Source organism: Camarhynchus parvulus, chromosome 1, assembly GCF_901933205.1.
Source record: "Camarhynchus parvulus chromosome 1, STF_HiC, whole genome shotgun sequence".
In the NCBI taxonomy this organism is placed as follows: Eukaryota; Metazoa; Chordata; class Aves; order Passeriformes; family Thraupidae; genus Camarhynchus; species Camarhynchus parvulus.
Window position 1 is genome coordinate 33,875,740 of NC_044571.1, and position 13,317 is coordinate 33,889,056.

A 13,317-nucleotide genomic window follows, 5' to 3' on the forward strand; every position below is an offset into this window, starting at 1 on the left:
AGTAAAAACAAATAGGTCAGGAAAATATAAAAGAAGTCAATAAGCTAAGGATGCTTGCTAAAACACAGCTACTATGAGGCAAGAAATACAAAGAAGAAATTACATAAATATACTAGAAGACAAACAAAAGAAGAAATTCTTTGCTAGACTAAGAAAACAAGCAAACCCAAACCAATCAACCCTGAAATGCTGAAGTCCCCCCACCAAAAAAAACATTGTCACTAGACTACCACCATTATTTAAAGTTATCAAGAATTATTTCTATACCAAATAGTTTCAGGATCTTTCAGTATAGCAAAGGCCCGGTATGAACTATCTTTTTGCTAGCAACTTCCCATTTGTAACTGCTGTGGATGAAAAGAGAACAAGAGGACAATGCACTTGTGAGCTGAACAAAATAACAAAGTATTACTATCCATCCCTAACTCCTTTGGATGGGAGTCACCCCTTTTCAGCAGTACACTCCCAAAACCCAAGGGAGCTAACACGTACAGTGTGTACACAGCAGAAGGAATCAAGTTATTAGGCTCATATTCAACAACCAATTATGGAAACTGATTGCTTTAAAGTCATGGACAGTGCTCCTGGAGTGAGTATGACATACTGATGAACTGCTAGATGTTGACACCGTGCAGTTCAGAAATCTACCTTCCCAAGAAGAAACTGATCCTTTGGCCTTGGAAGGGAGCTCATGCGCATGTGGGCCTAGATACATAATTTTTTTTCTTGTAGGATGCAATGCCTCCCCACTGGAATGGGAAGTCTTGCATGTAAATGCCTTCTTGAATGATTATTTAAATTTTCCAGTACTCTTGCATTAGACAGAACAATGCCTGGCAGTTCTTTCCACAGTAGCTAAGAGAATCCAGAATTCTTTGGAGGCAAGACAATAAGTAAAAAGACAGCAGTTGTTAGATGCCAGATGTGTGGTCATGTTAGTATGCCAGGAAGGAGGGGCTGATCAGATTTTCTGCACATTACCAAAAGAAAGTCATGTATGAACACCATGGTAAGGGTCATTATCATCTTACAACTAAGATAAGATACATGTCACCTTGCTATGATTACACAGCCTGGACTCCAAAGATGTAGCAAGGGCCTTTTTCAGCTTGTTAACTGCATCTGACAGACTAACTTCAGCAAGCATCAATAAGTTATAAAGTCAATGCCTGACAATAAAGGAATGGTTTGCAAACCTTTAGAACAATTCTCATGTTCTCTGCCATCTTAAGAAAGTCACTTCACATTTTATTTATTTGTGAACAGCATAAACTGAATTTTAAGGGAAAAAGGTTGTTGGAATAGTTCTGCAGATGGAGCCTATTTACTATTCATGAACTTCACATGACCCTATTCATCAGATCATGAAAACCAGGACCACCCAAATTGATACTGATGAGATGAGGATTAAAGAGAGAAAGATATAAACAAAAAAACTACTATGAATTACACAAATAAAAGTAATATTTCCTCTAATAAGGCGCTGTGTTTCTGCATTTTAGATCAACTGTGATGCTACAGAGGCTATCCACAGATGAAGCTACAGTCCACAATATATGCACTTGTAACTTTACCAACATGAGCCTCTGAATAGCAGACTTAGATTAAAAGAAACAATCAGTTCAGGCCGATTCAGAATGCCAGAGATTTTCCTACAAGAGACAGCAGCTTTTACAACCAAGTCTAATGATATGCATTATGGAACTTTTCAAAGTCACACTGGACATTTTGGATATTTAGTAATTTCTAGATTGTTATTATTTACATTGTGTTACCTTAATTTAGAAGTTGACAGTAATTTAGAAGTCTGGTATTAAGAACATGAATGACATTTTATAACTGTCCAGCAATTTAGTTAAACATTGTATAAGCTGTCCAGTACTTCCATCTTTTGGACATTAACTGAATGTTCAATTAATCCTTTTAAAAGCATCTTTTCCCAGACTAGAATGATTAGTGCATGAAAGTACAACTACTACTTTAAATCCAGCATCATGTAATTTAGTCCCTGAAATCACAAGACAATAATTTTGAGTCAGTGACAACTGCAGGACAGCTTCTTGCTTATGATTGCACTTGAGATCTCCCTCCCTGAAGATCTTAACACAAAACCAACAAATCAGGAAGCTTAAGACATAGACTTTGTCCTACATGTCTGTCAGTAAAATCACAAATGGTTTATTTACCAACCAAAACCAGGATTTCTGACAGAACTTCTATGAGGACAATCTAATACTATGACTATTCAGAAAGATTTTGCAGGTAGAAGAATAGTCTAGCTCATTGTTTTCAATATTGCATAATTTCAAATAGTTTGCTTTATCTTTTGGTAGAGTATGTCACAAAGATTATTATTTACAATACATCAGTAGTCATCATATCTACTAGAAATGTTTACAAAATTTAGAAGATTGTTTATTGTTTATCAATACAAATCTAGCTTCTAAAGGAATAAAACTCATTAGAAACTGTTCTCCTGAATCAAAAAAACCTAATCAAGTCGAGTAATTTGATAAATTCTACAAGGCTTCTTTTGTCAAGAAAGTCAACCTGAACCTAATTCACACTGAGCACATCTTGCAAATATCTGGCAACAATTTCTTCAGCACCACTCAATATTTTCCCCTACATTTCCCCATGCAGACTTCATGCACATTTTTCTTTTAAACTTCCACCTCATCCCACTCAACCTGAAATCAGCCAAAGTAACTAGTAGGATCTGCATAGAACACATATGCAAGGCTAGTTCCATATGAAATGAAACTAAACAGCATGCACAAGGTTAATGGGACACACATCCCAAGAGCTCATCATTCCTGCAAGTGCCTGTGGTCAAGAAGCAGTACAGCTTCTACAGTGCTCTACAGTTTCTAGCTATTTTTCACACGATTGCTATACACAAGGGGCACATCTAACATTAACTACTGCAACACACTTTTATAAACACATCTTGGTCACTGTAGGTTTCCATGGACCCATTTTAAGATGTATCTGTTGTTTGCAGAATACAAATTATTCTTATCTAGCAGACATTGGTACCATGTGGCTAACTGGAAGACAAGAACACCACACTAAGCAGCCGACACAACACCACTACCACATTTACATGTTATATGCAAATAATAAAGCAGATATTTACATATTATGCTGTGTGTGCAAAACCTCTTAATTTGCCAAGACTTGGTCATCTGATTTTACCACTGGCATTTTGAAGATTTTTCTCATAACATGGCTTGCTGAAAGATCCTGCGCAGTCATTGACTAGGAAACAACAGTGGACAAACTAGTTCACTTAGTTCACTGGATGAGCTGCATTTATGATTTTATACTGAAGTAAGCCCATACATACTTTTGGCCTCAAGTTCATTTCTTGCTGACAGAGTAAATGTAAGACATATGAAGAAGTTCTCAAAAACAGGTTCTCAAGCATCACTGGCTGCAAAAAAAAGCTATCTAATCTATATCAATACCTAATTTCTTCACAGATTGAACATCCATTAAAAAATGCACTGTTTAAATGACTGATGTAAAGCTATAATTAAGTTTACTTGTTTTGAAAGACTGAACAGAGAAGCAACTGGAAGTAATGTAAGCTAAGATGACAGATCTTTGAACTTTTTTTGTTTACTTTTAAGTGTCAGTTACTCACAAAGATGTGACTATCATTAATAAATGTCACAATTCAAAATTGAATTAATTTTAATTGTTCTGGGTCAGGATTCAGGTGAGCTTCAAACTTGAAGAAAGCCACACAATTCTGATTTCCATTTCTCAGTACTAGAAATGCCAAAAACTCTTAAGACTGGGCGCAGCATATAAAAATATGAGTTTCCAGTAGGATGCAAGTGCCACTGCCACTTTGAAAGAGGACAAAAGTTCATTTTTTTTTAAATAAAGAAAAAAGTGTAAGCAAAATCAATATAACTGCTAACAAGAGTAACATTTATGTGCCAGGGTAACAAGATACAATTAGAATAAGGAGCACTATCAAAACCCTGCAACAGTGAGTTTCTCAATTATGAATAAAAAGAATAGTTAGTTCTTTAATCAGGAAAATGGCTCTTCTATTCCAAGCTATTCAGTACAGCAAAGCTTAAGACGAATAACACAACATACTACCAGTGCTGCTTATGTTGACTACTATTATGTCACCCCACTCAAAGCTAATAATGATTTTACAGGAGCATCTATAGCTGCACTCTCCCAGACTTTAATATGAACTTTTGGCTGCCTTTCCTTTGTTGGCACCATAGAAGGAGCTTTATTGAGATCACACTAACGCTGACATCTCTCATAGTACCCAGTTATCACTGTGAAAGTACATCAGTTTGATAGCAGGTTATTTACAGTCTCCCTTTAAGTCACGGGCTTGAGTTGAAAGCCAAGTCCAGCATCCTCCCCACTTAGTGACAGGACATGGCACTACTAACACTATCTTTGCCTGATACAGAGTTAGGGAGTGTCTGTGCTAGACCACACAGCACAACCTGGTGTGCAGAGCAATGCTAGCACAGCCCACACAGCCCAGGCTCTGGAGTTCACAGTTCTTCAGGTATGAACGAGGCAGCAATTCAGATGCAGACAGACACCCTCTAAGATGATGGTATCAGCCCAGCTACTCTCTACCTGGAGCTCTCAGAATTAATTTGTTTCAAAAAGCAACTGTTAAGGGTTATTCAGACTTCAGCCAACGTTAAAAGGTTTCATGGTAGCCTCCCTTTAAACTAAAATGGATCACAGCAGTACCACTATGTTTAAATCAAGTAACTGATCACAAAAATTTGGCAAGTAGGTTGTTCATGATAAAGCTAAGCAGCCATATATTAAAGAAGTAAAAACATTTACAAGTCACAGATATAGGAGGAAAAAGAGCTTTAATTGCCACAGGATAACAGTCAGGAACAGCATGCTTATCAAATAAAGGATATAGAGAAACCACTTCAAGAAGCACCTTTATATCAAAGGTTGACCCTGCAGAGAAATGGAAAATAACTTTGAAGTATTTCTGATTATATCACATTCTCTCTGCACCACCATCCCATAAAAAGCCCATAGGGAATTCTGTGAGTAGTTTCCCCAGATGCCTTGCACACCAGCTGGTCAGGATTAAACATCTTGCCCATGGCACCTTTTAGACCTTGAGGACTGAGATTTTTGACAGTGTCCTGCACAGTGTACAACTGTGTGTGCCCCATGTGTTTAGGATAATCTAGAGTCCCAGAAACACAGTTAAATCTATCTACAGTTGTGATAAGGTTAGAAGAAATCTACAGCAGCCGTCCTTTTATTTTGAAAGTTACAGCCCTAGCATTTCTTCAACAATACACTCAGAAAATATTTGAGACTTGAATGCTGAATTTTTTTTGTCTCTAAATTTTTGTTATTTGAAGCATATAGTACATAGAAATCACAGGCCTACTTGCAGAATACCAAGTGCTAGCAAGCCCTTCACATCACATAACCAAAGCACCAGAACTCTGCAATGAACATGTTTACACAATGGGGACAGTCACATATCCGCCTCACTGTGAATGGCACCATGCAAGTGAAGCAAGTATCTCCTCCCATAAAGGAAAAAAAAAAATCCCTAAACAAACACTGTTGTGTTTTCATTTGCATTAAAACACACTGAAAGATGAATTTTCATGGTAGAGTACTGAACAGATTTTAAAATGTGCATTTGGATTAAGTCAACAGCTTACTCTTAACATGTCTTTAAGTGACCTGTCAGATGAAAAAATTCCACAAAGACCATGTAGGTTCTTTCATTATTGGAATTAGTACTTTTGACTTGCTAATCAGGGGAGGGCTTCAACTATCTTGAAAGGCAGCAAATTCTCCTCTAGCAAGACATTAGTGTTTCAGCAAAATACATGGCAACTTCTGAATTTTGGATAGAAGTATAACCCACAGGCTCCAATTATAAGCTAATCTCTGGAAAAAAAGCATAGATCTCCTTGAATACAATAGCTGACAGCTACAGTACATTTAATACTGTTTAATGGTTGCCATCAGCACACCAACTTATTTTGCTCATATGCTACTGTTTAAAGTAGAAAAAGATTACACATCTAATTAGATTCTAATTAAGAATACTTCCTGTTCAGAAAAACATGTTTTGCTAACAAGTACAGAAACCTGTAGGATGAAAATGTTGTTTTCCTACACAATCATATTTACTTCCTGGTAATTACTTAAAGATGGTGATTTTCTATTAACAGCTTTATTGTTTGGTATCCTTCAAAAACATTGCAGGAACATTTTAAGAAGCAGCAAAAAGGCATACAGCAGCCTTACCCATAATAAAATGCAGTAATTTAGCTCAGTGATACTGAAAATGTATCATGCTAAAGTAAGTTAACTGTTTGTATGCTGTCTTATGAGACTTCCAGTGCACAGTAAGAACAAGTTTAGTAAGATGCTTAAGCTGACTTATATAGTCCAAAAAGAAATAATTCCCCAGTTCTTTATGACTGGATGTAAAAGCCTTTTCCTAATATCACCCTCATGCACACAGAGCTAAGCACATTAACTTTTTTCATTTTCTAGGACTGATATTTTAGAATTGAAATCCATATTATATTTAAATTTTAGAATTTAAATTTTAGAATTTAAATTTTAGAATTTAAAACTGTATTAGCTTGTACTATAGGTCCAGCACCTGAAACATTTTCTTTGACTTACAGAATCAAGATGAGAGCCTCAAACTTACTTAAAATTCATATGAGGTAGGTAAAACCATTGTGGCTTCATCTGAGAAACATAGCAAGATGCACAATAGCAGATGCATTAGTTTTGACAGTGTGTGAGGTAGTTTGTGGAAGAAAGTGGGGTACATTGTGCTTTCTAAGAGAAAATACACTATCATCACAGAACATGCAATTCTTGGTGGTATTCAAGAGCTAATTCCAGCTGCAAATGTAATTTACATTTAGAGATCAAGAAACTTTTGGATGAAGATTCAGTTCACCTGAATAATAAAGCTATAAATTTCTCATTGCTTGGAAATTCAGTCTGCTCAAGCAACCAACAACCTAACTCCTCTAGGTTCTCTCTCTGCACTATACAAACAGTTCCAATTAAGTCAAGGATGCTACTCTTCATTAATCTCTTCTAGTTCTACTTTATGGAATTTACTTCAAGCAATCAACCAAGACACGTGAAAAGAAATTGCAGTACACAAGCTAGTGATCAAGTATAGTAAATAACAGTGGGTTTAACAGAAACTCTTCCTTTGCCTGCTTTTATCTGATACAAGAATAAACAGCATCTGCTGACTGACTTTCTGCATTTCACTAGAACAGGAAATATAACAGTGTGAACAACAACAAAAAAAGTAAATCAATCGTCATGCCCTGCTGTCTGGCTGGTGATTATACATAAACACAAGTCCCTGTTATTGTAAAGCCAATCTAGACAAACACTGGACTGGACATGTGGTGTTTTGCAGCTAAGAAGTTGTCAAACTAGATTTGAAAATTAGTATTTATGAAACCAAGAGGTCACTTCAGATTAAATGTTTAAGTGCAAAAGTGTCATGCTGTTACTCCTGTGGGTTAAAGGGTAAGTCTATACACTCAATGCATATCAACAACAAACAATAAATAACTGATAAACATCCCAGCTTTATCCTCTCTACCCTTACCCAACTGAGCAGGCTTCCCTGGGATACCAGGTTTGGACACTGCAGTAAGTTAGATACCAAAGTATATAGAGCAATTGAGAATTACAACCTCTCAAAATTTTCCAGTACTATTAAAAAGTATGAATTTATAGTCCTATAGCACAAACAGCAAAAAAACTCTTTGAAGTCCTTATGAATGTCATGAAGTTCAGCAAGGTCAAGTGGAAGGCCCTGCATATGGGACAAGGAAATCCCAAGACAAAAACAGACTGGGTGGGGAAAAGATTGAGAGGAGCCCTGGGGTGGAGGACTTGGGGATGTTGCTGGATGAAAAGCTCAACATGACCCAGCAGTGTTCACTTGCAGCTCAGAAAGCCAAACATCCTGGGCTGCATCAAAATCAGCCAGCCAGCAGGGCAAGGTTGGTGATTCTGCCCCTCTGCTCTGCTCTGGTGAGAGCCCAGCTGGAGTGCTGTGCCCAACTCTGGGGTCCTCAGCGCAAAAGAAGGATGTGGATCTGTGTCATAGACACCCTTTTCACTAAAATCCTTTCTTTAGGATTTTTTCCTTCTGGGAAGCTGAGGCCCCAGAAACAAGATGTAAACAATAGATTGTCTGCTTCTGTGGAATGCAACAGGTCAGTTCTGGATTGGCCCAGATTGAGTGTTTGGAAATAATAGCCAATCGAGAACTGAGCTCTCTCGGACACAGTCCGAGAGAGCAAGGTTTGTTATCATTCTTTACTTTCTATTCTTAGGTAGCTAGCAGCTTCTGGAAACTCTCCCTTTCTTTTTCTTTTTAGTATAGTTATAATAGATGTATATATCATAACTTAATAAATCAAGCCTTCTGATCATGGAGCCCATCTCGTCTCTTCCTTCACCCCGAAAACCTTGTGGCCAACCGGCGACAATTGGTGACCCCTCGTGTTTTTGAGGACATTTATCACTTGGTGAGACCCCAGAGGAGCATTGCTGCATTTGGGTAAACCCTGAATATGTGGCATTGATGGTCATCTCACAGGTGACCACAGAAGTGGATTTAGCCAGGAGCTGAAGAACCGAAGATCCAGATTTGGACAGAGTTCACAGCAAGGCTGACCACAAAAAGGACCTTTTGAAGCCTCCAGGAAGATGCCCAGAGAGCCTTACAGCCTCGAACAGGAGCTGGCCAGAGAGTGCTGGATTCTCTCAGAAGGTACTATTGGGTTTTCCCTTCCTGAAGATGCTGCCCTGCGATGGTGGTGGCTGGAAAAGTGGACGAATTTTCCCACTGAAACAGAGGTCCATATCTCTCCGTCAGAGGAGAGACAAATTTCCCTCTGGCAAAAATGGGGTAAGGAGGATGGAATTCTCCTGTTGACAAAAGATTTATATGACTTTTTTCGATGGGCAAAGTTCTTTGGATTTTTTACTAATATTCTATATGCATTGGATTCGTATGTATGGGAATGCATGCAATTTGTCTGCCAAGCTGTTTGGGGTCGGACTTCCCGTGTTCCTCGCGTTTATCCCGTCTTCATGGCTTTGTTCCTGGTTTTGAAACGAAGAGCAGCTGCCTTTCCCTGGATCGCGGAAGCGAGGGGGCAGGCGCCGTTCCCCCCGACTCACGGGGGACGACCCTTCGGAGGGGGACAAACGGCTGCTTCCCAGCCCCCCCCCATCCCATCAGGGGGGGGCGAAGTTTCGCCCGGAGCTTCAGGTTTTTTTCCTCCGTCTTCGGCGCATACGCAGATGGGGCCACCTTCTCCCTCCCCCCGCCGCTCTCAGAGGGGGCAGCCAGCGCTGCCGGCTCCACTCAAGCCGGTGCCGTGGACTCCGCCCCAGCCGGCGCCGCGGGGGCAGCCAGCGCTGCCGGCCCCGCTGCAGCCGGTGCCGTACACTCCGCCCCAGCCGGCGCCGTGGGGGCAGGTGCCCCCCCGCGCGGCCCCGGCGGCGGCAGCGGCACCAGCCATGGCTCCGCCCCCCGTGGCCCCGGCGTTCCTTGGTGACGACGGAGACACGGCGGCTGCTTCCGTCCCGGCGGGGCACGAGCTCTCATCGCCCCCGCCGCCTCCTCCTCTGTCTCCCGGGCCGGCTTCGCCGTTTCTGCAGACCGCGGCTGCTTCCGTCCCGGTGGAAGACGGGCTCCCGCCGGCCCCACAATCTCCAGCGGTCACGCTTTTGCCCGCAGTGCCGAGGTCGGAGGTTGCACCTGAGAAGAGCGACCCGCCGCCCCCTCCGGCCCTTCCCGGGCCGGCTCCGCCACCTTCTGTGGCTGAACCAGACCCCCCAACAGCCCCGCCGCCTCCCGCCGACCCGGTTCCAGTCCAGGATGATGCCGAGGGCGGCGATGGGCCCGCGGGACCACCGTCAGAGCTGCCCGCCCCAGAGGTTCTGGCACCTTCGGAGGCCCCGTCCCCTGCACCCAGCGTGGCTCCCACCGCGAGTTTTTCGGGCTGTCCCAGGGCTGTCCCTGCGGGAGGAGCTGGGACAAGGGAAGAGGGCTTCAGCCTCCCTTTCCGTGGAGCAGGTGTTGCTCGTCAGCTGAATGCTGGTGTAGCCAAGATCCCTGCCTTCAAAATCAGAGTTTTTGGGGGGTTTGGGGTCCTTCCTTGGAACTTGTCATCTCTGCCGCCCCTCGTGCGCCCCAGTGGCGAGGGGGCGGTGGGTCTCAAGGGGTCTGCCTTTGGTCTGCAGCCCAAAGGGGGTGTTTGGTCGTTTTTTTCCCCTTGGGGGGCGCGCAGATCCCTTCGCCGCCCCTCACTCGCTCCAGTGGCGAGCTGGGGGTGGATCTCGAAAGTTCTGCCTCCGGTCCCCAGTCCAGAGAGGATGGGGGTGATGCGAAGGGGAAAATGAGAACAACACCCTCTGCATCTGCATGGCAGAAGCAGGAGGGACAACGGAAAGCCATCATGGCTCGTTTGCTTTGGGGAACAAATGTTCCCAAACGCGAGATGGAATTTCTTGGGGGTGCTTCTATTCCCTCACTGCTGGCATGTGTCAGTGGTTTTAGGGAATGGAGGCCTTTGGTCACCCCTTCTGCCAAACTGGCAGCTGGGTGCTGGCCTGTGTTAATGCAGAGCTTGCCTGGGGGGCCTGGCCCCCCAGGGTCTCTTCTCAGGCCCCTCTGCTGCTTGCTGTTGTTTCAAAAAAAAAAAAAAAAAAATTAATAAAAAAGGGTTGAAATACCTGCAGCAGCAGCTCAAAAAGCATTGAAGGGCCAAAACCTAGCTTCAGCCCAAGTTGTTCAATAAGGGGCTGTGTCAAAGACATTTTAGAAACTTTTTAAAAAATTGTTTGGAACTGTTTGATAACTATTGATGGATTCTCTGCAGCAAGTCTGTTTCAGGACCAAAAGAGACTTTCAGATATGGCAAAGAAGAACATCTTCAGTCCATGGACTTTTTCCTGAAACTCAGCTGTTGGGATTTGGACTTTGTTTTGCATTGTTTTTGCATTTTCTTATATTGTAAGGTTGTTTTAGTGATATCATAGAATTTTATGTTTTATAGGTGAAGAAATTCCCTGTTCATTCCACAGGAGCACAAATCTGTCAGGTGTTTGTTCTTTCCTCTGCATGAGCCCAGCAGAGAAAGTTACAAACATTTTCCTTTTTAATTTAATTAAATTAAAAGGGTGACATGTCGTAGACATCCTTTTCACTAAAATCCTTTCTTTAGGATTTTTTCCTTCTGGGAAGCTGAGGCCCCAGAAACAAGATGTAAACAATAGATTGTCTGCTTCTGTGGAATGCAACAGGTCAGTTCTGGATTGGCCCAGATTGAGTGTTTGGAAATAATAGCCAATCGAGAACTGAGCTCTCTCGGACACAGTCCGAGAGAGCAAGGTTTGTTATCATTCTTTACTTACTATTCTTAGGTAGCTAGCAGCTTCTGGAAACTCTCCCTTTCTTTTTCTTTTTAGTATAGTTATAATAGATGTATATATCATAACTTAATAAATCAAGCCTTCTGATCATGGAGCCCATCTCGTCTCTTCCTTCACCCCGAAAACCTTGTGGCCAACCGGCGACAGATCTGCTGGAGCAAGTCCAGAGGAATGACACAAAGATGATCCCAGGGCTGCAGTACCTTGCCAAAGAAGACAGGCTGAGAGAGTTGAGGTTGTTCCACCTGGAGAAGGCTCTGGGGAGAACTTAGAGCAGCCTTTCAGTACTTAAAGGGGACCAACAAGACAGCTGGAAAGAAACTTTGTACAAGGGCATGTAGTGACAGGACAAGGGGAATGGGCTTTACACTGAAAGGGTAGGTTTAGATCAAATATTATAAAGAAATTATTGAAATTCTTTACTGTGAGGATGGTGAGACATTGAAACAGGCTGTCCAGAGAAGCTGTGCATCTCCCATCCCTGGGAGTGCTCAAAGCCAGGTAGGATGGGGCTTTGTGCAACCTTTAGTCTAATAGAAGGTGTCCCTGTCCATGGCAGGGTGGTTGGAACTAGACGGTCTTGAAGGTCCCTTGCAGTCCAAACCATTCTGTAATTCCATGATTCTAGGGCCGTTGATCATACATAAGCAACACTTAACTTCGTCAGTCATGCCAACATTTTCTATCCAGTTTGCTTCTTCTTTATGAAAAGAGCTAGAAACTAGATTGAACTGAATTGCAAACTTAAAAAGAAAAGTTTCAGGTTGGGGGCAGGGTTGCCATCCTTGCATAGAGGGCATTGTCTGTTATAAATAAAGAGCTCATTAGGAAGGAAGTGCTGAGTGTACCATGCAGTACCAAAACAATTACTTTGTTAATATGCAGATCCAGTGACGCCAAATTTGAGCCTTGTACTAACAACAGTGCCTGGTATCATTGGACAAAGGAATATTTGCAGTCAAGGCAGTATGTTATAAAAGGAACACAAACACAAGGACTTAAATTTATCCACAATTAGATGGCAAGGACCCAAGACAGTCTTATGGAAGCTCAGGCCACTTATCCACTAACACTAGTGACACACAAACATTGGTATTTTAGGTTCAGTGCACCTGCTTCACTCCACTCCTGATACCTCCTCTGGGGAAACTACTTACATAATTTGCAAATACCACAAACACAAAAGTCAGTTCCATTTAAACAAATAAATCTAATAAGAAACAAACTTACTTCTTTGGTTCCTGAGGATCGACGTGTTGCTCTAATATTAGAAATGCTCCTTGAGCTAGCTGGAGTCGCCAATGGAAGAGTAGTAGAAAGCTGAGGAGGACTCAAAGACAACAAAGGCAATCTGGTATCTCCTAATATGCACTGCTTGGAATGGGAATTTTTACTGGTGAAGCTCTTATTTTTACTGTTTCCTGAATCTGTGTTACCAAACTCTGTTTTCTCCTTATTCTTGATTCTTCTCAAGCAGTCCTTTAGTATTAGCTGAGTTGCAGGCTGATTCAACCAGCACAAAAAGAGTTCATCCACCTTCATTTTCACCGCAGGTTGCAGAACTTTTCCAGGTGACATTTTCTGCCAGTTTCTCTGTTTTGTTGGTACAAATTCAAAGTAAATATTGACAATCATATAAACATTCAATTCACCTTCCAGTGTTTCACAGGCATTATTTAACAAAGTGTTAATACTGATTCCCTCAAGATACCAACAGAAACTGAGAATTATATTTTAACATGTGACTTCAGCAACATTTTATAAGTGTAAGCCATAAATCAGCCAGAGTCAATTCCAATAATTTCTTTTAAATAATGGATAACT

The 13,317-nt window shown here is 41.6% G+C and overlaps 1 protein-coding gene across 1 annotated transcript in view; it reads right to left on the reverse strand.

The window, feature by feature from the left end:
• Positions 1 to 13,081, reverse strand: part of PPP2R3B (protein phosphatase 2 regulatory subunit B''beta) — a 46,948-nt gene extending 33,867 nt beyond the window's left edge. Inside the window, exon 1 of the mRNA XM_030958715.1 lies at positions 12,724 to 13,081. Within this exon, the coding sequence (XP_030814575.1) occupies positions 12,724 to 13,071 (348 nt within the window). The 5' untranslated portion in view covers positions 13,072 to 13,081. The remainder of the gene's footprint in view (positions 1 to 12,723) is intronic.
• Positions 13,082 to 13,317: the final 236 nt, after the last annotated feature.